Source organism: Myotis yumanensis, unplaced genomic scaffold, assembly GCF_028538775.1.
Source record: "Myotis yumanensis isolate MYYU_CA2020_CCGP unplaced genomic scaffold, mMyoYum1.0.hap1 SCAF_11, whole genome shotgun sequence".
Lineage (NCBI taxonomy): Eukaryota > Metazoa > Chordata > Mammalia > Chiroptera > Vespertilionidae > Myotis > Myotis yumanensis.
This window is the reverse complement of record NW_027223762.1, coordinates 71,076,492-71,103,270: the sequence shown is the minus strand read 5'-3', so window position 1 is coordinate 71,103,270 and position 26,779 is coordinate 71,076,492. Positions and strand designations below refer to the sequence as shown.

Below are 26,779 nucleotides of genomic sequence, written 5' to 3'. Positions count from 1 at the left end.
TGCTCCATTGTTAAAATAAGTAAATGACACATCAAGTCTGATCTATGTTATAAAGACTACCAAAACACTTAAAAATTGAGGAAAAACAAATATAAAACTTAACCCTAGAAATTACAAAACTTTTGGATTATAAAATTTTGTTTTATGAGTTTATTTTATTTAATTGATCTTTATTGTTGAGAGTATTGCCGTGTCCTCCTTTATCCCCCATTGACCTCCTCACCCAGCTCGGCCCCCTGTCCAGGCTTTCCCAGCACTATTGTCTGTGTCTATGGGCTATGCATATCCTATATAATAAAAGCCTAATATGCAAATTGTCCCCTCGGGCGGTCACTGACCTGGAGTTCGACCGCTCACCATGAGGTGCGCTGACCACCAGCGGGCAGTGCGGAACATGGTGGGTGTGAGCGATGCAGCGGGTGGCAGTGGAGGCACAGCGGGACCACAGCGGGACCACAGCGGGATGGTGTAGCAGGTGAGTGGGCAGTGCCAGGCCAAGGCGGGTGCAAGCAGGGGCCCGATTGCCCTGCCAATCACCCCACAGACGGTGACCAGCAGCGGTGGCGGGGGGTGGGGCAAGCAGGTGGCACCAGGCCAAGGTGGGGTGCCAAGCAGAGCTGCAGGGCTGCGAGGCTGGGGATGCGAGCTGGGGCTGTGAGGCTGGGGGTGCAAGCTGGGGCCTGATCTCCACAGACCACCCCAGAGACCCCACCTGTGCATGAATTTCATGCACTGGGCCTCTCGTATTCATCTAAGTTTTATGGTTAATCTCTGCCCACCCGCCCTCCCTTCCCTCTGTCATATGTCAGTCTGTTGCCTGTTTCAATGTCTCTGGATCTATTTTGTTCGTCAGTTTGTTCTGTTCATTAGAATAGTTTAACTTTAATTTCTGTTAATTGGAAGTAATTTCTATTTTTATTGTTAAATTTAAAGACTTAGGAGTGAGATCCAACCAGAACACAGCCCACAACCCTCTGTGCTTCCCCTTCATAAACACAAACAGTAGTGAGCTCATTTTCAATAAATTATCACCCAGTGAGTATCTTACTAACTCATCAGGTTCTAATTTTGGAGCCCATGATCAAGCCTGCTTTATATAAACTTGAATAAGTTTAGTAACAACCTGAAACTCAAATTGATTACCATTTATTGAGTGCCAGTAATTTGCCTAACCAAGGAAACAATATCAATAGGGCCAGCTCCCTATCTCCAGGAGACTCTTCAAAAGGGGGGCAAGAAGAATAAACTTATGTGAATGTAGATTTATTATGTCATGTGTAATAAAATTTATGAAGTGCAAGTGCTCCATTTCTAATCCACACATAATATCCTTATGTTTAAAAAATACATTTTTTGCTAATTTGACAGAAAAAAAATAGGTACAGTTTTGATTCATTCACATCAGACAGCTATTATTTGTGTTGGCTCTCGTCTTTTTTTTTTTTTTTTTTTTTTTTTTTTACAATCTAAGGGAAAAGAGTTCAGTTCCCCAGACTAAATAGTCAGGTATCTTATGTTTTAAACATTCTTGTGGCACACGGGCTGAAAATCGCTGTGCTATGTGTTAGTCTTCTCATCTGTCCTTCTCTCTGATGCAGGTTTCATTGGGCAGAGGCTTTGTTTCGTTCAGTGATAGGACTGGCTTATCACTGTGTCAGTAAATATTTGTTGAATTATAAACAAATTTTATATATCTCCAATTTCTTCCCCATTAGATTTGTATGATATATAACCAACGCATAAGTGAACATCTTAAAATCTAGCTGCTGGAAAATTACAAGCCAAAATACCACTGTTGCACCAACACAGTAATCTGTAGTTTAAAATCAAGAATAGAAACAACTAACAACTAAAAAAGACTGGTAATTATGAGAGCTTAAGAAAACATAACTATAGAGAGGGCTATTCTTTATTTCTCAGGTGCTTTGGGGTGTAAAAAGTTCCAAAGCACTCAGGTAACTAATCCCTGCCTGAGAACACTACACTGTCTCACTAGAAAAGACCAAACCACTTAATCAGAGTTCACCCAGGAACACAACATTGACATTATATGCAATTACCAATAAAAATCAGATACAAATCTAGAATACAGAACCTATGGAATACAGCTAACACAGTGTTCAGGAAAAAATTCATAGTAATTCTTATATTAACAAAAAGAAATAATGGAAATAAATCAATTTAGTATCTGGGACAAGTATAACATGTAAAGTATAACATGTAACTAACAAAAGCAGAAAAATTAATGTTAAAAGCCAGTATTAAAAATTTTTTTAAAGCCAGTATTAATCAGAAAACAACAACAAAACAAACCCAAAAGATGGTTTTTGAAATAATAAAAACAGATCCACTCGCTAAAAAGAGGGAGACTACAATATACACACATATATAAAGAAATCAGGGGGAAATTACCACAAAAAGAACAAGAGTCGACTTTGCTCCACTTTGTATAAAGCAAATTTTAAAACTTAGGTAAAATGAATAAATTTCTAGAAAAATATTTTACAAGGAATCTATATAGGTCTTTATGTGCTAATATAAAAAGTTAATATTATACCATCTACATAGAAATAGTGCAAAAAAGAATATATCCACATATAGACACATTAAATATCTCTGAATGGGAACAACTACTATTAACAGTTGTTGCCTGTAGAGAGGTAATAGTGACTAAGGAATAGCACTAAAAGGGAGACTTTTCAAAGTATACAACACACATATTTATAATTTTTTAAGCATGAGATCATATTACCTATCCAAGGAATAAACAGTAAACACTGTTTCCTAGCAAATAAAGTATATAATAGAAAAATTAAAAAAACCCTATAGCAATTTGATCAATTCTCTGTTATTCAACTTCTGTATTCATTTATAAATTTACCTGCTTTGCATATTTCTGCCCATAAGCCAACTAACTAGCACTGTTAGCACAATTTAAATAAAAGAATTTTAAAGAAGGCATAGTAATGGCCTCAGGCGCTCTAAACAAACTACAAAACACAAACTAAAATGTGTACAATAGTGAAAAGCAAAACCATTTTCATGCTATATTCTAAACACACTGTGAGCTGGAAATTCTGTAAACTCAACTTTTCAGAGACTACCTTTAGGTGCTTTTCTAACATGCTGAATTTGTTATTTCACTATAGAATCTCAACTTGAATTCTTCAGTTCAGGAACTTAACATTTTAACATGCCTTTGGAATGTTTTTAGGCAAATTACAGAAACAATGTGAATAGTCATCTATAATAATAAAAGCGTAATATGCTAATTAGGCCAAACATCCTTCTGGACAACCTTCCGGACGAAGCCGCAGCCGCAGCGTTGGCAGGGGCTGAGGCAGAGGCAACTGCCATGGTGGGTGGGGCCGAGGCAGAGGTGGCCGCCGCAGTGGCGGGGGGCCAAGCCCCTTGCACGAATTTCATGCATCAGGCCTTTAGTAATGATATAAAAGATATGCTACGTAAAGATATGCTAGCTAAAGTTCTCTTTCCAGACCTAGCCAGTTGCTCAGTGGTTAGAGCATTGGCTCTCAGACTGAAGGAGTGCAGGTTAGATTCTGGTCAAGGGCACGTACCTTGGTTGCAAGCTGGATCCCCTGCCCCCATTGGGGAGCATGCAGGAGGCAACCAATCAATGTGTCTCTCCCACATTAACATTTCTCTCTCTGTCTCTTCCCTTCCCTGCCACTCTCTAAAAATCAATGGAAATATATATATATCCTTGGGTGAGGATTAACAAAACCAAAAAATAAAGTTCTCTTTCCAAATTCTCAGCAATCTTTACGGTCATCAACATAATGTGGCTGTTATAAATTAGGCAATATTCTATCTGAAACGCACCTTAAAAATTGATTTCATCTCTTTCACTTGGAATAGCATTTAGCCACCTAGCTCTGCACATCCATGTTGACTGCATGTTCTGTTTATAGCAATTGAGGTATTTTTGAACAAATTGTAAGCTGTACCCATCAGGATCTTCATAGCAATAGAAACTGACTGTGGCAGAACAGTCAGACACTGAAAGATGAGAGGTAGAACTCACAGGACCTCCAGCGAGGCTGAGGAAGCAGGCTTGGAAGGCGGCAGAAAAAAAGCTGGACGACAGCCCAGAAACCACAGCCTGCTCCCAATGCTACCACTTGCAAAGCCCTCATCAGTCTTCAGTGCCTCTGAACCCAGCCCTGTGACCATGGGAAAGACACCCCCATAGCCACCATCTGTCACCACAATGGACTGTCCACAATCTCTGCTTCTTTAGAAAAATATTTATTCTAAATGCTATTTTCTTATTTTTTGTTACTGGCATTTAGAAACATAAATTGATCCTATATCCAGCCACCCTGATAAATCCCCATTAATTCTAATAATGTAATAATCTGTGTGCTTATCCCTTTGGGTTTTGTGTGTCAACTGGAATAAAGCACCACGCCAAGTCCAGGATAGGAATACCAAGGGGCTGAGCCCAGGTCACATGCCTGAACTAGTAAAGGAAACATCTGACATTTTTAGTTTCAATAGTGGGCAGGAGGTACTTCCTTCCTCCACCAAGATTCATAAAATAGGGAATTCTCCAAATATAAGAATGGGACAGGAAAAGTAATTTTTGCTAAAATTCAGAGTACAGTGTAGGAAAACGTTTTGTCAGAAATGATCATGAATGACAGAAATGATATGAGCAATGATACAGCGCTATAAGAAATATTATACAGACTATCACTTGCTACTAGTGTTAATGAGCCCCAAGCTACTAGACACTTAGGTTAAAACTACGAATTAAGGTAGAATCAAATGTAATAATTAAGAATTTTAAACTGCCTAAAAGCAATTCAAACAACTCTGTAAATTAATTCTTCTTTCAGTACAGATTTTCTTCCAAATATTAAAATTCTATACAGATACATATACAAATACTGCAATTCAGGGGGAGGAGTCTTCAGAGACCAGAATACTGCCCACACCTGAACTTACAACACCTCTCCATCTGGGATCTCCGTGTGCTTCCCTGTACCAACACTGAGCTCAAAAGGCTCAAGAACATTATTCTCATTTCAGAGATGAAGACACTGAGGCTGAAGGAAGAAAAAGGACCTGCTCAAGTGGCAGAATCCAGGCCCTGAACGCAGGTCATCTGACTCCAAACCCACTGTTATGACATCTTAGCGTCAGATAAATGGCAATGGAAAGAGGGTCTTGAATCTTTATGTGCACGAACCTGTCTATACACTCAACACTATTTTCTAGTGTATAAGGATAGTTTTCTTCTTTTACAGTAATAAGACTTTTTTCTGAGTAAAAATCAATATGTGTTCATTGTAAAAAAAAAAATTCTAATTTTGTAAAACTGTATGCAACAGAAAGCGGCATCTTCCCATAATCCCAACTCTCAAGGTACCTGCTACTAATAGTTGACAGGATATTACACAGGACCATTTTCTCTATTTATTTTATTAAAGCACGCAGGAGCTGTTTACATGTGTGTATGTGCTTGAGTAGATTTTCACACCAACAAATGTTACTACTGAATCAATTTTTAGAAGCAGAAAGTTGGGTCACAGACTATACTTTAAATTTTAATAGCTATTGCCAAAATGCTTTCCAAGGAGGTTGTATCAATTTCTACTGGTATACAATATGCAAGTGACAAATTTAATTAATACATAAAATTTCTATAACAGACAAAAAAATACAAAGTTTCTACAAAAGACAAACTGAACTAAATATTTCAAAGAATTTATTCCTCTCATATATGAAATTTTCTTACAAATTAAAAAAGAGCAAAGGTTATAAAAATAATTATAAATACAAATGGTGCAAGAAAAACCTATAAATCAGCATTTAATTCCATCAGTAAGGAAATCCAAATTGAGCAAAAGCAATGTATTATTTTTTACCCATCAAACTGATGAAAAAATTAAAGACTGACATGCTCTAGTAGAGCATGCGGATGGGGAAACAAGCTTTCTCACAGAACCTGGAAGAGGCATAAACTGGCTCGGCTTCTGTGAGGCGTTCTGGCCATGCACGAACATTTCAATGTATGTGAACGCTGACCAAGGCAATTCCACACTTAGGAACTGATCACACCTCAGTAACTAAACAAAGGACACAAAATTTATGCCATGCTGAAAATAACAGCAAAAACTTGGAAACAGTCTAAATGTCTAGCAATCAGAAATTAAATAAATTATGTTAAAACCATGGAAATGGAAAATTTTGTAGCCAGAAAAAATGATGTTGTGATATCTATTCTTTTTTTTTAAATATATTTTATTGATTTTTCACAGAGAGGAAGGGAGAGGGATAGAGAGAAACATCGATGAAATATCGATCAGCTGCCTCCTGCACACCCCCCACTGGGGATGTGCCCGCAACCAAGGTACATGCCCTTGACCGGAATCAAACCCGGGACCCCTCAGTCCGCAGGCCGACACTCTATTCAACGAGCCAAACCGGTCAGGGCAGTGATATCTATTCTTAACATGAAAAAATGTCTATGAGCCCAGCTGGCATTGCTCATTGGTTGAGTGTCAACCTATGAGCCAGGAGGTCATGGTTCGATTCCTGGTCAGGGCACATGCTCAGGTTCTGGGCTCAATCCCCAGTGTGGGGAGTGCAGGAGACAGCCAATCAATGATTCTCTCTCATCACTGATGCTTCTATCACTCTCCTTCTAACTTCTTCTCTGAAATCAATAATAAATATATTTTTTAAATGCCCATGAGAGATTAAAATACATATAGAACAAATCCATTTATATATGTACATAAGCCACAGGAAATATTTTTCTTTCATTTCTTTTTTTTAAATAGTAGCTCATGTATATATATATTTCAGAGAGGAAGGGAGAGAATCATTGATTAGCTACCTCCTGCATGCCCCCCACTGAGGATCAAGAATGCAACCCAGGCATGTGTCCTTGACCAGAATCAAACCTGGGACCCTTCAGTCCTCAGGTTGACACTCTATCCACTGAGCCAAACTGGCTAGGGCAGGAAATATTTCTTAAGATATATTTCAGAATATCTAATTATTATATCTGTATGGAGGAATAGCAGGTAATTTTTCATTACACATTTCTGTAATTGTTTTAAATAGTAGGCATGTGTTCTATTCTTATATTAAGAAATACATTAAAAACACTTTCATTTAGAAAGATAGGGAAACACTGAAAAGCTGGGAATCAGTGGGCCAGAACCAGTTGATGTCCTAAATCAGTGATGGCGAACCTTTTGAGCTCGGCGTGTCATCATTTTGAAAAACCCTAACTCAACTCTGGTGCCGTGTCACATATAGAAATTTTTTGATATTTGCAACCATAGTAAAACAAAAACTTATATTTTTGATATTTATTTTATATATTTAAATGCCATTTAACAAAGAAAAATCAACCAAAAAAATGAGTTCATGTGTCACCTCTGACATGCGTGACATAGGTCCGCCATCACTGTCCTAAATCCTTTCACATTCTGAAATTCTATATAATAATTAAGAAAATAATTACTTCAGGGTGATTTTTCTCATTATTTATGAAAAACTTGCTCAAGATTTATTCTTTCCCTAGACCTTTTGAGGAAACTAAAAATACAATAAATATAATATTCCTCATTCTCATGATATTTTACCTTTTCAATGATGGATAATGGTTGCATCTTGAGAGTACAGACAAGGGGTCAAGAGAATAACAAGATGATAAAACCCATGTCTAGGCTACTAAACTTTTCTCAGCTTTCTATACTCCCAAAGAACACCAGTGCCAATCTCCAAATTTAGGTTCTATAACTAGAAACAGGGACTCACTGCTCTGAAAGATTTATGTATGTAATATTATCCTCAATTGTAGCTGCAGTAAAAAAGTTAAGGCAAACGTAACCATTTGATAGAATACATTACCTAAACTTTACTCACATTTTTTAAAAATGCACATAAAAGTATATTCAAATATTCAATTATAGTTTTAACTCATAGATTATAGGTGTAAAAATCACAACAATTAAATAATTACCTCTCCTATGAAGACTACTATTACACAGTCCAATTTCTCTTCAGGATACAGATTATCAATAAGGGAATGAAGAGTTTCTACGAGGTAAGATTTAACTTCTCTCTTCACAGTAGGAATTCCCATTACTATTGAAACTGAAACAAAATTATATATTACAATTATAAAATTATAATTATATAAGAAGATTTTACAAATATATAATAATACCACTACTTCAAAAATATTATACCCTTCAAATTGATCAAAATAATTGAGGTATCAAAATATACTACATTTCAGAAAGAAAAATAACCAACGGATAGAAAGGCATTATCCATAATACTGTAATTCTTTTTCATAGAACTTATGGAAATAAATAATCCATAAGAAAAGAAATAATGTCAAAGAACTGATAAAAATGAACGATATTAAAACTCATATTAAAAAGTGACTGTAAAGTATAAACAAATTTAATTATACAACTAAACCTTAGAAACACTGAACATCTTAAAAAGTAATATCCCAGCCCAGCTGATGTGGCTCAGTGGTTGAGCGTCAACTCATGAACCAGTAGGTCACGGTTCGATTCCCGGTGAGGGCACATGCCTGGGTTGTGGGCTCGATCCGCAGTGGGAGGCGTGTGGGAGGCAGCCAATCAATGATTCTCTCTCATCATTGATGTTTCTATCTCTCTCTCCCTCTCACTTCCTCTCTAAAATCAAAAAGAATATAATTTTAAAAATTAATGTCCCAAATCTCATATATATGATGCACGGAGAAGGCCACATGACATCCTTTCTGTGGGTTCCTTGCCCAAAATGAATAACCTCCATCTAACCATAACTATGAAGAAACAGAAGACAAACACAAATTAGGGGAATACATCACAAAATAACTCATTGGTCAGTGCTCTCTAAACCAGGGGTCCTCAAACTTTTTAAACAGGGGGCCAGTTCACTGTCCCTCAGACCATTGGAGGGCCGGACTATAGTTTAAAAAAAAAACTATGAACAAATTCCTATGCACACTGCACATATCTTATTTTGAAGTAAAAAAACAAAACGGGAACAAATACAATATTTGTATTTGCATGTGGCCCGCGGGCCGTAGTTTGAGGATGCCTGCCAAGATCAGAAAAAATAAGAAAGAATGAGGAACTGTCCGTGACAGAGGAAGACTAAGAAGATATGATAATTGAGCGAAATATGGGATCCTGAGCTGGATCCTGAAACAAAATATTACTAATAAAAAAATGGCAAAATGTGAACAAGACTGAAGGTTAATTAACAGTATAACATCAATGTTTATTTTCTGGTTTTGATCATGGTACTATGGTTATATAAGATGTAAATGTTTAGAGGAACTGGTGAGCTATATGGAAGCTGTACTATTCATGTAACTGTTTTTAAGTCTAAAATTTCATTTCTACTATTATGCCTGTTTTGAAATGCAAACTTGTACTTTGTGTGATTAGTATATTAAGGAGCCATTTCAGCATAACACTGATTTCACATTTGTTTATGTGCAATTTCTCCTCTGGAGCAAACACTCACAGAAAACTGGGCCTGCTGGGACCGAGTTCAGGAAACTGACAGGAGCGCTGCAGAGGCACAGAACGCACACACTGCCAGCCGGCTGCCCGCGGCAGAGGCACAGAATGCACACACTGCCAGCCGGCTGCCCGCGGCCTCGGCGCACTGCCCCAAGGCCACACCTAGCCACCCCTGGGGTGGCCACTCTGTCAGATTTCAGACAACTCCCTTTGCACCACTTCTCAAAGCTTCCCAGCTGCAGGCCTTCGAAGCCCATTTTAACACACAAACCTCACATCTTTTTCAAGGCAGAGGATCATAGTAGGTCCTCGGGTTATGTTGGAGATCTGTTCCGCGATTTCCGTTAAGTCGGAACCCACCTACATAAGCACCTACGTCACTCACATGGAGCACATACACGGCAGTAACGACGTGAAACAGTAAAAAAAAGTTAAAAGATAACAATTCCTGACCTTTACTTGTAGTAAATAAATAATAAAAAGCATAAAGCACATATGTATATACATCGAAATGACAACTTTTTTTTAAATAAGTACTGTAAATGGGAGATGGCTATATAACCACGAAACGACGTACGTTGAGTCCAACATAGCCCGAGGACTGCCTGTATGTATTATAGTAATTTCCTATTTATTAATCTCTTAACGAGTGTAGAATTATGCTACCATTTTTAAGTTTTTATATTTTTTAATGTGTATAACTGGCAAAATTGTTGAGTATTGTAAACCTAATCCAACTTTTCTCAGTTTACGGCACAATTCTGCATAGTGCAGTAATTTTTAGGAATGCATATATTGTGTTACAACAGGACTGTATTTCCCAGAAAGTTTTTAAAAATATCACTTCTTAAGAAGTCTTAGTATACTGCATATTAGATATCAGTAGAAAAATACTTTATATCTTTTTAAAATAATTAAGTATTAATAATTAATTGGAGATACTACAAAATACTTAAAATTCATAGAATTCTAAAGCTAGAAGGAAAGTTAAAGATCATGGATCTACAAGTCTATCACCATGATTCTACGGATAAGAATTATAAGATCCAAATAATTCAAGGAACTTGCCCAAGTTTCACATTCCTCTCTTCCATTCTGGGACAGAGTTTACAAGGGCTCAGAAAGAGATTTGCTACATTTTCCCAAACATATTTACTAAACACCTATTAAATGTAAGGCATTATTCTAGTGACTGGGATTTAATAGTGAACAGCACAGATAAGGTCCCTACCTACCCTCATGGAACTTACATTCTAGAAGAGAAGAGAAGAGAAAATAATACCATCTTAGAGGATAATATGTACTATACAAATTAAAATGTGGCAATATTAGAAAGAGTGGGGGGGGGGGGGGGGAGGTACCTTTTAGATAGTGAGGGTCATGGATGGCCTCTCTGGTATCAAGTGAGCTGGTAATTAATGATGAGAAAGAGCAGAGGAAAAACATTCCAGGAGAAACAGCAAGGCCCTGAAGAGACAATGATCTTAACAAAATTGAGAAAGAGCGAGGAACAGAGTGTATCTAAAGCAGAATGAGCCTAGATTCAGAGCATTAGTTAGGGGCCATTTCACATGAAACCTTAAGTTTAGTTTTTAATTCAGAGAAAGCCTTTATAAAGCTGTAAGTAGGGGAGTGACATTATCCAATTTGTTAATTTTAAAAGTTTACCAAATTTTGTGAAGAACAGAAACAAAAGTGTTAAGAGTAAAAGCATCTTGGGGGAAATCAGGAAGTTATTGCAGTAATTAAAGGAAAAGATGGTGGTTTGACTTAGGATATTTAAAGATGGAGATGAGTGGATGGATATATATTATCCTCATTAGAGGACACGTTTATTGATTTTGAGAGAGAGAGAGAGAGAGAGAGAGAGAGAGAGAGAAACATCGATGTGAGAAACAGATTGATTGCCTCCAGCACATGTCCGGATCAGGGACGAACCCACAACCGAGGTATGTGCCCTGATGGGGAATACAACCTTTTGGTGTACAGGACAACACTCCAACCAACTGAGCTACCAGGCCAGGGCTAGGACACATCTTGAAGACCCTTTCCAATGGGGCTTAGAGACAAAGGACGAGGAGGATTGAAGGATGACTTAAGGGATGGGGATCTTTTATTGAGAACAACACACTGTTTCGACCATGTTACGCTGAGATACCTAAAGACAGGACGAGTTACCCTGGAAGCAAATTTCCATATACTTCAACCTGCCTCAAATGGTTGCAAACACAAACGGTATAAAGTTATAATGCAAACCCTATTCCCTTCTACTGTCTTGAGTTGTATTGTCTCTGTTTTCAGTTCAGATGGCATGTTTAGAGAGGCTCCAAATATACTGTTTTGGAGCTGAAATTTAAATTCTTTAGTTTAAAACAAGGCACTCAAGGACTCCAAAAACACTAAAAATGAAAGTACTAATTTCAGCTAAGCTTTCAGAATTAGAGTATCCACGCTTGTGGTATTTCACAAAATTACCACAAAAAAAGACAGTTTTTCCAGCCTTCTGGTCACAGGTAGGATTGCACTTCCTGGTCCCCTCAGGGTTGGGGAGAACAGTGGGAGGGGTTGTGATTAGTAACAAACAATGAGTCATCCCTGGAACTGCAGTGTGAGTCCTTCAGAGTTGTCTTTCTTCCTCAGCAGAGCAACCAGTAATGTGCAAGATGCCGACTGCTCTGTCCGCCTGGATCTCTGCGTGACCAATGATGCACAAAGCCCCGCCAGCCTGATGACATGTACTTTGAGCAGTAAATAAATAAATAAATAAATAAATAACTCTGCATTACTTAAACCACTGAGATTTTGGGGTTGTTAATTACTACTGCATAACCCAGCCTACCCTGGTCCTGTTTGATAAAATGTTCTTCTATGGCTTGCAATCTAGAAATATATGTATTCTAAAGGAGAAGTAAGAGTTCAGAATAAATATGGCAGCAATTGTGAACAATACAGACATATCATCCTTTTGTGGAAGAGCAAGGTAGACCAAGGAACCAAACAGGAATGGAGACAAAGGGTTATTTTAAGTTCTTTGTCCCAGTAATTAATCATCCAATATGTCCTATTCAAGTATTACCTGTGTACTTATAATAGATCGATGATGTACTAGACTATCTAAAATGCAGTCATAAGATAGGTAAGGCTGTTGCCTCATGGTGTTAATAATTTGACAGAGATAGCAACTGATATTATTTCCGTTTTCTTAACTTTTCTGGGAAGTTTACAAATTCTAGTATTTATTTCCTTTATGATAAAAAAATTAGGAAAAATGTTAATTTGGCATTCTGAATCTTCAATTACTAGTCTACCTTCAGTTATAACTATTTCAATATTCATTGCTAATTAAATATTTTTAGCCTATCGTGTTTCCTCTGGTTTGATTTTCGTCATTTATCCCCCATTTCTTTCCCTATATTCCATGACAATAGTTTTATCTCTATTGTTTAGTTGCACTTTCCCTGTCTTTGTTGGCTTCATCTTTCTTTTTCCTGAAAACTAACTGTTCCAGGTCCCCAGTTCTAGGTCTTGGGTGATCTCATCCATCCTTATATCTTCAAAAACCAGTTATTTGCAAATGATGACTCAAAAAATTAAACATAAATTTAATTTATGGTCTCGTCTTGGAAACTAATATTACAAAACACTTTCTACTGTCCTTTATCATGTGAATAGTACCAGCCATCCAGTTATATAATCCAGAAATCTAGGTCCTATCCCTGACTACTCCCTCCTACCTTAGCCCACAAAACCGTCCAACACTATGTCCTCCCATGTATATATCCCCATACATTCCCAACATAGCAAATGACCTTCTTGCCATCGCTACTACTACCACTACTACCTGGCCCAAGCTCATCCTCTCCCAAGTGGATCACTACAACATCTCTTACTGAGTCCTTCCACATCTCCTCTTCTTCCCACACTTTCTATAATTTTTCTAATGGCATCAAATGTGAGCTTTGCAAAATTTAAGTCTTATAAAGTCATCCTAAGTCCTGCTTCAAACCCTTCAGTGGCTTCTTTCTGCTTTTAGGATAAAAATCCAAAACCCTACAAATGATCTGCAAGGTCCTGCATGGTAGGGGCTCAATACCTCTCTCGCCTCATCTTGTTCCAAATTCCCATCACTCTATACTTTATCTACAGTGCCGTCTCCATTTTCTAGAGCATTCCATGTGCCCTTCCTTCAAGGCTTTTGTAGTGCTTTTCTCATTTTCCGGAATACTGTATCCTTTTCTCACATGTGGTGGAATACTGCCCCATTCCCCAAGATGCCCATGCCCTAATTCCTGGAATCTGTGAATATATTACTCACGGGGCAGAAGGGGCTTTCCAGAGATGATTAAGGGTCTTCAGATGGGAAGACTGTCCCGTACTACCCACGTGAGCCTAATGTACTCACAGGGGTCCTTATGAGAGGAAGGCAGGAGAGTCAGAATGAGAGGTAATGTGACAATGGAAGCAAGGGAGTCAGAGTCAGAGACTGTGTTGGAGATGCTATGCTTTGAAGATGAAGGAAGGGCATGAACTAACGGATGCAGGTGATCTCTAGAAGCTGGAAAAGGCAAGGAAGTGGGCTCCTCCCTAAAGCTTCCAGAAGGGACACGTCCCTGTCAACACACTTATTTTCTGGACCTCTGACACCCAAAACTATAAGATCATAAACTTATATTGAATTAAGTCACTGAGTTTGTGGTGATTTGTTAGTAGAAATACAAAGCAAATACACCCATCTTTAGGAGGGAACTACATATTCTACTGATCTCCGTTCAAATGTACTTTTAAAAACTTCCCCATAGTCCTTAATTAAATCAAATGCCCTTTATGTACATTCTCAAAGCATCCTTTATGTCACCAATTAAAGCTGTAACTATGCAACAGTTTATATAATTGATTATTTAATAATGCATTCTCCTCTGAATTGAAGTTCCACAAGATTAGGAACCTCATCTAATTCTGTGTACCTAAGTGCCTGGCACACAGCAGGTGCTCATGGGTTTTTTATTTCAGCAATTACGTGAAGAATGGCCTGCTGTCCTCTACCAACCAATAGTGCCATTCTGGCAGGTACCTACGGAGGGGCTTTCCTCAGCCATCCTGCTCAGCACTGAATAGGCCCTTCATCTGAAGACCTGTTTACTCAAAGAAATGTTCTTCAAGATTTCTAGCTGATCCTTTTATAATAATCAGTTATGAGTTGACCTCTTTCTTCCCTCTAAAAATATATTATTTTTGGCCCCAGTCGAGTAGCTCAGTTGTTTAGAGTGTCATCCCAATATGCCAAGGTTGTGGGTTTGATTCCCAGTCAGGGCACATACAATGAATGCATAAATAAGTGGAACAACAAATTGATATCTCTATCTCTCTCCCTTCTTCTCTCTCAAAAATTAATCAATAAATAAAAATTAAGTATATTATTTTTAAACTACATTATAATTACAAATTCATTTCCTTGAGTATTAAGTCACTCATGATGTCAATTTTCTTAACTATTTGGAAACCCTGGTTGTATAAGATGGCCTTTCACTGCCCTGTACTTGCTTGGTCTATGTACTGCAGCCCGCCTCTGCAAATGCTGTGGGAGGACTGAATGTGGGGGGGGGGGGGGGGGGGGGGGGTACCGACAGTTTTTCCTTCTGGATGTGAGAATTCTAGAGGAGCAGCAGCTGCCTGGAGCACTATTCTCCCCCTTCAGCCTTTGAAAGGCTTAGCTTAGCTGATCTGAGTATTGTTCCTTAATCGGTCTGACCCCTGAAGAATGGGATTTTTAGCAAGAAGCAGTTTTTCTTTGATCTAAAAAACCTAAGTTCTTAATATAAAGTCCCTAACTAGGTTTATGGTTTACACAAAATCCCAGAAGTTACATACAAATTTACTTTTTCTATGTGCATTTTTAAAGTAAGAGTCTTGACAGCTTTCCTAGGCTATCCAAAGGGTTCTGTGACTCTAAAAGTGTTAAGAACTATTGTCTAAGCCAGAGGGAAGATTTTTTTTTTTAAGTAAATGTGAGGATTTTCTTATTTTTCTTTGAGTTGTCTTTTTTTTCTATTTCCCAAAAAATGGTGTCAGCTTGATAAGAATGTTAACTAGCCCTAGCCGGTTTAGCTCAGTGGATAGAGCGTCGGCCTGTGGACCAAAGGGTTCCAGGTTCGATCCCGGTCAAGTGCAGGCTCCTTGGGCCTGGTCGGAGGCAACCAATCGTGTTTCTCTCACATCGATGTTTCTCTCTGTCTTTCCCTCTCTCTTCCACTCTCCCTAAAAAAATCAATGGAAAAATATCCTCGGGTGAGGATTAACAAAAAAAACAAAAACATAAATAAAGAATGTTAACTACAGGAAAGCTGATTGACCAAGATTTCATTTTATTTAAAATGGATAAAGTTATAAGCAAATAGGATGGAGTAAGTATCTTCAAAAGGAACAGAATGTCACATTCATAAAATAAAAACAGACTATTATAAAAGAATATATTTGTAATTCTACAGTTTTAAATGACTTTAAAAACACTTGTACTTTCCTTCAGTATTTTTATTAATAATGATTAATGAAGTCTAAACCAACAAATTCATTAAATGGCTTACGGCATCTATCTAAACAGTGATTACTAAAGGGAGAGAATACAATATCAACTTCAGAAATAATGATCAATGTTCTAAGAAAATACTTTTGAGTATGCTACACATCTCGTTCGTCTTTGTTTATCTAGCACCTTCTAAAAAATATTTCTTAAATCATAAATATTTCTCAAATCATAATCTGAACATACTCTTTTAAGAGCTATCAGCTCCTCTGGAAGACAGCAGCCTGCCTCTGCAAATGTTGTGGGAAGGTCAGGATATGGATTAATTTTAATATTCAAAATAAAAAATGACAAAGATTTTACCATAGCCGGTTTGGTTCAATGGTTAGAGTCTTGGGTTTGATTCCGGTCAAGGGCACACCTACCTAGGTTGCAGGCTCCACCGCCAGCCCTGGTCGGGGTGCATGCAAGAGGCAACCAATCCATGTGTCTGTCTCACATCAATGTTTCTCTCTCTGTCTCTACCCCTGCCTTCCATTCTCTCTAAAAATCAATGGGGAAAAAATATCCTCGGGTGAGGATTAACAACAACAAAAAGACAAAGATTTAAACATTTTTCTGCCGAGAGATGGAGTTTGAACTAGATTTCTCACAATCCTTTTCAGCTCTACTAATCTGGTCTATGGAGAAAATTGTCCAACTCCTCTCAACATGAACTTTAGAATGAGTCCTAAGTTACTATGCACAGAAAAATAATTGTTATTCTTTGACCTGCCAAACTTCTAACAGACAATGTAGTATTCCAATACACAAATTAAGACTAGCAGTACAACCACAATAAGAAACCAAATATACATACCTCCTGTTCTTCCATTACCAATCTGCACAGCAGGTTGAAGGCTTCCTTCATTTTGCAATAAATGAGGCAAATGATAATAAATACTTGGCACGTGGAGAGATTTTTTGCCTGTTAACTCCTTTAATAGCTTTAAGGTATTATCTGAAACACAGAAGTATAATTATTGCACAAGACACCTTACCTATAGATGTTGCAGTTTTTACAAATATAGCAGTAAAATTTATGAAAACTAGAAATAAAGAATTTTATTTCCTAATTTCATACTTTGGTGAATGGGATCTCCATTTGAAGTGAAAAAGATGCTTTTGCAATAAAATTAAATAATGATACTAAATTTTGGTGATAATGTGATAAATGTTTCAGCTATTCAGAAAAACATCAAAAACCCTGAAACACCTCTGTCCTTTCAATAACTTCCCTTTTAGGAATTTAACTTTTATGCATTCAGTGAATATTTAGTGATTATCTATTTTGTTGCAGCCACTGTGATGTGTTGTTAAAAATCAACGGTCAGCCCTAGCAGGTTTGGCTCAGTGGCCTGCAGACTGAAAGGTCCCAGGTTCGATTCTGGTCAAGGGCATATACATGGGTTGCGGACACATCCCCAGCAGGAGGTGTGCAGGAGGCAGCTGATTGATATTTCTCTCTCATTGCTGTTTTCTAGCTCTCTACCCCTCTCCCTTCCTTTCTGTAAAAAATCAATAAGATATATATTTTAAAAAATCAATGGTCATCAAAACATCGATATTGTTTTTAAGAAAGGCATAATCTAATGAAAATAACTTAAGAGCTACTAGAAGTGTGATTGATTTATATGCAAAGATGTTTATCACAGAGCTATAAACTGGGGCAGAAAAACCACTCAAAAAAGCCTATTTGCCTAATTATTAAAAAATGTTTAATATATTACAGTAAATGATTAGCTGACAAGTTATATAGCCATTAGAAATGGCATTTTTGGAGAATATTCAATGACATAGTAAATTCTAATACATAATTTCAAGAGTAAAAATCAGGCTATAACACACAATAACAATTTTGAAGAAAAGTATTCATAAAAAAAGACTAGACAGAAACAAAAAAATGTTAACTGAAATCATTTGGCAGAAAGCTTATGGATGATTTATTTTTATTATCTGTACCATACCATCCTTTTACTTATTTTTAATATTATTATTTTTTTAATCCTTACCCACGGACATGCTTAGAGAGAAGACGGAAGGGAGGGAGAGAGAGACTGATGCGAGAGAGCAACATCAATTGGTTGCCTTCTGTATGTGCCTTGACCAGGTATCGAACATGCAACCACTCAGTACACAGGATGATGTTCAACCAACTGAGCCACTCTGGCTGGGTTACCATTCCATAATTTTAAATGTTACTGTGCCATAATACAATTTCATAATCAGAAGAGAAAACAATTAAGCATGAAATTTTTAAAATAAGGTAAGGTAGTGAATCTTAAGACAAGAAGAATTAATGGTAAAGGATTAGAACAGATTATGCTAAATGAAAAGTACATTAATCTTGAAATAGTATGTAAATTTGAAAGCAACGGATACACATATATCAGTTTGATTATTAGAATAAGAATAGTACAGAAACAGAGATTGGCACTCATCATATTCTAACCAGAAGTTCTCAGAGAAAAAAGTCAAATATCTCTAAAAGTACCCATTATAAAACTTAATATTTTTTTCTTATAAGTCAGATCTAAGAGCACGAATTGCTTCAAAGAGCTCAAGATTCTCCAGAGTCCATCTGAGGCCCATACAAGTCATAACATAAACATGTATAAATGCAAAGTTAAATTTTTATCTCATTTTGAATATGATTTAAAAAACATAAAACACTATTATCCATGAAACTTGCACAACTGAAATTTAACCCATTATTACTCTCTTAAATTAATAAAAACTATTTTATAATTTGCCATAATAGACAATTTTCTGTGATGATTTCTCTCTGTCTGAAAAGGGTAATAAATGTTGGCTGATAAGCTACTCTATAACTTTCAAATAAAATATTTCACATAACCCTCTGAAAATATAATCTTCTTATAAAACTAAAAATATAATTTGTACCTGAAAATGTATTCAGTGTGTCCTTACTTCCATTTGTCTCTGCTCCTACACGCCTGAACTGCTGTACAATGGCACTTAACTCAGAAGAGCGCTGTGAGATTCTGTGTTCAGCTATCCGAAGACGTTCTTTCAAAGCAAGAAATTCTCGTTGGTAAGCAATCAGTTTTTCTAGAAGCAAACCCAAAAAGTTATTAGTGTATTTCTTTAAAAAAATAACAAACAATATAAAACAGAACTGAAAATAAAAAGGATCCCTGATGAGTTATATAACAAAGCACCATTAAGTGTGCTCTTAGTATCTGTCAGAATATGAGTACTTTAGAAATTCAAAGACAGGGAGAAAAAGACAAAGGTTTTTAAAATTAACACTTCAAGGATAATACTAACATCCTTTCTCAAAAGGCACAAACAACTGTAAAGATGGAAAAAGACAGGGATGAGGCACTGAGACTAATGATAATACATCTAACTAGAAGCCCAGTGCACGGATTCGTGCACTGGCAAGGTCCCTCAGCCTGGCCTGCAGGGATTGGGCCGAAACCGGTTCTCCAACATCCCCCGAGGGGTGCCAGATTGCAAGAGGGCAGTTCTCGGGTAACGCACCCCGGAATCGGGCTCCCTCCTCTCTAGTTCCAGGTGCATAACCTGAGAACTGCAGCTGCCAAGTCACCACAGCTTGGCAGCTCCTGCGTTGAGCATCTGCCCCCTGGTGGTCAGTGCACATCATAGCTACCAGTCAGACGGTCAAATGGTTGGCCAGTTGCTTAGGCTTTTATATATGTAGATGACATAATGAATATAACCACTTATATAGCATAATTATTAATTTCCAAGGTTAAATGTTTCCTCTGTACTTCATATTCTGCAAAGATTTCCCTCGGCCAGACTTCGGCCACATTCCTGATCCCTAAAAACTTAATCAGGTAAATGTAAGATGATCCTAGTTGGAACCCATTCATTTTATTTTATTTTTATTTTTTATCTCTAGCTGGCTGGCTTTGCTCTTGTCTAGTTCAATATATTATCATAATAGTCTTTTTTAAAGAAATCTTTATTGTTGAAATACACTAATCCTCAATACATTATCATAATAGTTATAGTCTTTTTTTAAAAAATATTTATTGTTGCCCTAGGTGGCTTGGCTCAGTGGATAGAGCATCAACCTGTGGACTGAAGGGTCCCAGGTTCAATTCCAGCCATGGGCACATGCCTGGGTTGCGGGCTCCATCCCCAGTGGGGGACATGCAGGAGGCAGCCAATCAATGATTCTCTATCATCATTGATGTTTCTATCTCTCTCTCCTTCTCCCTTCCTCTCTGAAATCAATAAAGAAATATATTTAAAAAAATAAAAATAAAAATATTTATTGTTGAAAGCATTACTTATGTCCCCTGTTTTCTCTCACTGCCCCTTATAGCCTGCCCCCACACCCTACTCCTGGCCTCCACCACCCTACTGCCTGTGTCCATATATGCATACAAGTTCTTTCATTGATCACTTCCCACCCACCCACTCCTGCCTTCCCTCTGAGATTCAACAGTCTTGCCGAAACCGGTTTGGCTCAGTGGATAGAGCGTCGGCCTGCGGACTGAGGGGTCCCGGGTTCGATTCCAGTCAAGGGCATGTACCTGGGTTGCGGGCACATCCCCAGTGGGGAGTGTGCAGGAGGCAGCTGATCGATGTTTCTCTCTCAACGATGTTTCTAACTCTCTATCTCTCTCCCTTCCTCTCTGTAAAAAAATCAATAAAATATATTTAAAAAAAAAAAAGATTCAACAGTCTTATTCCATGCTTCTGTGTTTCTTTTGATCTTATGTCATGCTTCTGATCTATTTTGTTCAACAGTTTATTTTGTTCCCTAGATTCCACAAATAAGTGAGATGATGTGATACTTGTCTTTCTCTGACTGGCTTATTTCACATAAGATAATACTCTCCAGGTCCCTCCATGCTGTCTCAAAGGGTCAGAGATCCTTCTTTTTTATTGCTGCATATACCATGGTATAAATGTACCACAGCTTTTCTACCCACTCATTTACTGATGGGCACTTGGGCTGTTTCCAGACCTTAGCTATTACAAATTGTACTGCTATGAACATAGGGGTGCATACATTCTTTCTGATTGGTGTTTCGGGTTTCTTAGGATATATTCCTAGAAGTGGGATCACTAGGTCAAATGGAAGTTCCATATTTAATTTTTTTATGAAACGCCACACTGTTTTCCATAATGGTTACACCAGTCTGCATTCCCACCAGCAGTGTACTAGGGTTCCCTTTTCTCCACATCCTCTCCAGCACTTGTCATTTGCTGATTTGTTGATGGTAGCCATTCTGACAGATGAGGTGATACCGCATTATCATTTTATTATGCACTAGAAGCCCGGCGCACGAAATTCGTGTTGGGGAGGGGGGTGTCCCTCAGCCCAGCCTGTACCCTCTCGCAATCAGGGACCACTGGCTCCTAACTGCTCGCCTGCCTGCCTGATCTCCTCTAACCACTCTGCCTGCCTGCATGATATCCCCTAACCATTCACCTGCCAGCCTGATCGCCCCCAGCAGCATCTGCCTCGGCCCCTGCCGTGGCAGCTTCATCCAGAAGGACATCTGGAAGGTTGTTTGGCTGTCCAGTCTAATTAGCATATTATGCTTTTATTATTATAGATAGGTGACTTCGAGCCTTTTTTCATATGTCTCTTGGCCATCTGTATGTTCTCTTTGGAGAAGTGTCCACATAGGTCCTTTCCCCATTTTTTTTTAATTGGATTGTTCATCTTCATTTTGTTAAGTTGTATGAGTTCCTTATATATTTCAGAAATTAATACTTTATCAGAGGTATCATTTGCCAAATATGTTCTCCCATACAGTGGATTCCCTTTTCATTTTGTTGATGGTTTCTTTTGCTGTGCAGAAAGTTTTTATTTTATAGTTCCATTTGTTCATTTTCTCCTTAGTTTCCTTTGCCCTAGGAGATGTATCCACAAACACATAGCTATGAGAGATGTCTGAGATTTTGCTGCCTATGGTTTCTTCTGGGATTTTTATGGTTTCATGCCTTACATTTAAGACTTTTATCAATTTTGAGTTTATTTTTGTGTATGGTGTAAGTTGGTAGTCTAGTTTCATTTTTGTGCATGTACCTGTCCAAATTTCCCAACACCATTTACTTAAGTCACTGTTTTAAGTCCATTATACCCTTGCCTCCTTTATCAAATACTGATTGAGCATAATGGCTTGGGGTGATTTCTGGGGTCTCTGATCTGTTCCATTGATATATATGTCTGTTCTTATGACAGTATCAGGCTGTTTTGATTACAATGACTTTGTAGTATAATGTCATATCTGGTGTTGTGATCCCCCCAACTTTGTTCTTCTTTCTCAACATTGCTGAAGCTTTTTGGTACCCATATAAATTTTTGGAGTTTGTTCTAGATCTGTGAAATATTCTGTTGGTAATTTAATAGGGACTGCATTGAATCTATAAATTGCTTCGAGTAATATGGACATTTAAATTATGTTAATTCTACCAATCCATGAACACAGTATATTCTTCCACTTGTTTATATCTTTCTCTATCTCTTTTTATCATCATCATGTAGTTTACCGAGTACAACTCTTTTACCTCCTTGGTAAAGTTTATTATTAGGTATCTTAATTTTGTTGTTGCTATGGCAAGTAGGATTGTTTGTTTAGTTTCTGTTTCTGAGCATTCATTACTGGTGTATAAAAATGCCATCTATTTCTAGGTGTTAACTTTATATCCCTCTCGCAATCCAGGACCGCTGGCTACTAACCACTCACCTGCCTGCCTGATCGTCCCTAACTGCTCTCCCCTGCCGGCCTGATCGCCCCTAACCGCCTCTGCCTCGGCCCCCGCCACCATGGCTTTGTCCAGAAGGACGACAGGAAGATGTCCGGTTGACCCGGTCTAATTAGCATATTACCCTTTTATTAGTATAGATTAGTCAGCTCAGATAGTCATAACAAAACATCATAAATTTGTGTGGCTTAAACAACAGAAATGTATTTTCCTAACAGTTCTGGAGGCTGGTATTTGGGGACAGGGTACCAGCATAGCATTATCCCATATACCAGAAAGTGGTGGATCAATTGCCAGTCAGGGCACATGCCCAGGTTGCAGATTCAATACCCAGTCCAATGAGTGCAGGAAACAACAGAAAAATGTTTCTCTCTCTCTCCCTTCTTCTGAGATCAATTAAACTGAATCATCCTATCTTATATAATAAAGAGGTAATATGCAAATAGACCAGTGATGGCGAACCTATGACATGCGTGTCAGAGGTGACACGCGAACTCCTTTTTTTGGTTGATTTTTCTTTGTTAAATGGTATTTAAATATATAAAATAAATATCAAAAATATAAGTCTTTGTTTTACTATGGTTGCAAATATCAAAAAATTTCTACATGTGACACGGCACCAGAGTTAAGTTAGGGTTTTTCAAAATGCTGACACGCCGAGCTCAAAAGGTTCGCCATCTCTGAAATAGACTATCACGCCCTCACAAGATGGTGGTGCCCACAGCAGGGGCGGGGCTGGCTGCTCTGCGCACCTGTCACTGGAGTCCCCTCAGCCCTGCCGTGGGCCTCAGGTCCTCCTGCACCCCCCACTGACTGAGGCTCAGGCAAGCAGGGCCAGCCTAGGTGCAGGCAAGCCTCAGATGGCAGCTGTCCAGCTGCCCACAGCCGGCCCGAGGCACAGGCAAGCCTAGGATGGTGGCTGCCCAGCTGCCCAGGGCCGGCCCGAGGCTCAGGTGACCAGGGCCAGCTGAGGTTTGTGCTGCTGGCAGTGGTAGCAGCAGAGGTGAGATGGGGGCGTCGCCTCCCACCCCTGAGGGCTCCTGGACTATGAGAGGGGGCAGGCCAAGCTAAGGGACCCCCTCCCCTCCAGTGCATGAATTTTCATGCACCGGGCCTCTAGTAAATAAATGTTCTCTAAGTATGGTTTTAACAGGAAAGACATTAGTGATCTATGAAGTGAAAAACTCGTTATAACACATGTATACAGCATGATGCCATTTTAAAAAAATATTTATTGATTTCAGAGGAAGGGAGGATAGAAACATCAATGATGAGAATCATTGATTAGCTGCCTCCTGCATGCCCCTACTGAGGATCAAGCCCGAAATCTGACCAGGAATCATATCGTGACCTCCTGGTTCATAGATCAATGCTCACCCACTGAACCTCACCAGCTGGGCCCTATTTTTATCAATACCAGGCACATGAGGTACATTGGCAAGATCTCACTCCTAGATGAAAGTCTGAAATTGCCCAAACTCCTTTGCAGCGAGGTTCCTGGATATGAATTCGTTTCTGCCGATTGGATGCGCTTGCACAATATTTTGAAGGCAGAAGTGGGGCAGCGGCATCTTCCCGCAGTTTGGGCTGTTTGCTGCTGGTAATCATGTTTGCAGAGATGTGGAGGTTTTCTGCAGTGGAATCCAGGCTGGGCACAGGCAGTTGTGGCAGAGGCAGTGCCCAGTGACCTGTCTTGTGGGAGCTGGAGGGCACTTGCGGGGGCAGCAGTTTCCTGATCCCCAGGTCACAGCTGTGCCAGCGTGTCCTAGAAGTCAGTGTGGCTGAGGGGGCAGCTCCTCCCACTGGCCAGGGAGTCTTTCCTGGGGGCCCAGCCTAGTACCCACTCCTCCAGCTTCCTGATGATTTCCCAAGCACCAATTCCCTGTGCTAAAGTCTTTCCTGCCTAAAATAGCAAAGATCTAAAAACATTTTGGATCCCCTACTTTCAACAAAAACAATGCTGCACAGGGTCAGATCTGAAAAGTGGGTGAGGTGTTACAGAAAGCTCCCTTCTTTGAGTTTCAGCTTCCTCTCCTGTAAAACTGAGATCAAAGATTATCTGTTCAGAGTTACTGAAGACCGTGGCAGCCGTGTTTCCTGAAAATGGCCACAACAGTTCCTATTCTTCCTGTGGCCTTGGCACTTTCCACCACGTCCTCTCTCTTGAAGTGGGGCTGACCTCTGAATCCCAAGGCCAAGGCCAAAAAGGCACAGGGCTGCAGCCCCGCCCACCCTGCCAGGGTTTCCAAGCTCCGCTCCACCTACGCTGCGTGGGGCCTTTTCCTCCTTGCTCGCTTCCCCTCCCGTCTGCGGCCCAGCACCTCACTGCATATTATGGCCCACCTGCTGGTGCTGCTGTGCCCAGCGGGTAAGGTAAGAGCCCAGGTCGGGCCTCGCACCTCTTGGCTCCTGTGTGCCGCTGCCCCCTGTGCCTCACGGCCCCTATTCCTGCTGCTGTTCCGACTGGGGCCAGACGCCTAAGTGGCCACCAGGAAAGCCTCCCCACCCCATCCTCAACTCCAGTGCTCTGATCCCAGTCCACTTCCGCCAAAGGAGAGCTTTGCCAACGCAGCTGCCCGAGACAGAGACCAAGCAACTCCAAGGTCCCCGGACCCCAAATTTCTGCCAGCCAAGGCGGTTGGCCGGCTTGCCCTGCCCTGATCGGGGTGTTGGGGGCGATCCAGCCCGGATCAGGCTGGTTTGTTGGCCGCAGTGGGTGTCATAGTGACCGGTCATTAGGTCATTATGGTCGTGACGGCGTTACGGTCTCTGGCTTTTTATATAGATAGATAGACAGTAGTGTTTGTAATGGAGTCATTAGGATTTTCTATGTACAATATCATGTCATTGTCAAACAGTGAGTTTTACTTCCTCCGTTTCCAATTTCAATGTCTATCATCTTTCTTCTTGTCTGATCACTCTGTCTAGGACTTCCACTACTATGCTGAATAAGAGTGGTGAAAGCGGACATCCCTGTCTTGTTCCTATTCTTTGGAAAAATGGTTTTTGTTTTTGCCCATTGAGTATGCTATTGGCTGCAGGTTTGTCATAAATGACCTTTATTATGTTGAGGCATGATCCTTTTATTCCCATTCTGCTGAGAGTTTTTATTAAAAATGGGTGCTGGATTTTGTTGAATGCTTTTTCTGCATTAATTGATGTTATTTTTGTCTTTCAATTTGTTTATGTTATGTATCACATTTATTGATTTGCCAATATCATACCAATCTTGCATCCCTGGAATAAATCTCACTTGGTCATCCTGTATTATCTTTTTTATATATTGCTGGATTCAATTTGCTGATATTTTGTTGAGGGTTTTAGCATCCATGTTCATCAGGGATATTGGCCTATAATTCTCTTTCTTTGTAGTGTCTTCATCTGGTTTTGGAATTAGGAACTTGTAAAAAGAGCTTGATAGTGTTCCTTTCTCTTGGATTTTTGGGGAATAGCTTGAGGAATATATAGGCGTTAGTTCTTCTTTGAATGTTTGGTGAAACTCCCTCATGAAGTTGTCAGGACCAGGGTTTTGTTTGCTGGGAGTTTTTTTTATTATTATTACTGCTTCAATTTCCTCAGTTGTTATTGGCCTATTCAGGTGTTCTGATCTTCCTGATTCAGTTTTGGAAGATTGTATTTTTTCTAGGAATTTGTCCAATTCATCCACATTGTCCAGTTTGTTGGCATATAGTTGCTCATAGTATTTTCTTACAATCCTTAGTACTTTTTTGATGTCAGTTGTTACTTCACCACTTTCATTTCTGATTTCATTTACTTGGGTCCCCTCTCTTTGTATCTTGATGAGACTGGCTAAAGGTACATCAATCTCGTTTATCTTTTCAAAGACCAGCTTTTGGATTGAGTGATCTTTTGTATTAATCTCTATATCACTTATTTCTGCTCTAATCTTTATCATTTTCTTCCTTCTACTTATTCTGGGCTTCCTTATTATTCTCTTTCTAAT

The 26,779-nt window shown here is 39.0% G+C and overlaps 1 protein-coding gene across 1 annotated transcript in view; it reads right to left on the bottom strand.

The window, feature by feature from the left end:
• The window catches only part of MGAT4A (alpha-1,3-mannosyl-glycoprotein 4-beta-N-acetylglucosaminyltransferase A), a 104,395-nt gene that overhangs the window by 27,941 nt on the left and 49,675 nt on the right, over positions 1-26,779 (bottom strand). The window contains exons 3-5 of the mRNA XM_070429878.1: positions 19,000-19,167; positions 16,916-17,056; positions 8,006-8,139 (exon numbers count right to left, since the gene is read on the bottom strand). Coding sequence (XP_070285979.1) covers positions 8,006-8,139; positions 16,916-17,056; positions 19,000-19,167 — 443 coding nt within the window. The remainder of the gene's footprint in view (positions 1-8,005; positions 8,140-16,915; positions 17,057-18,999; positions 19,168-26,779) is intronic.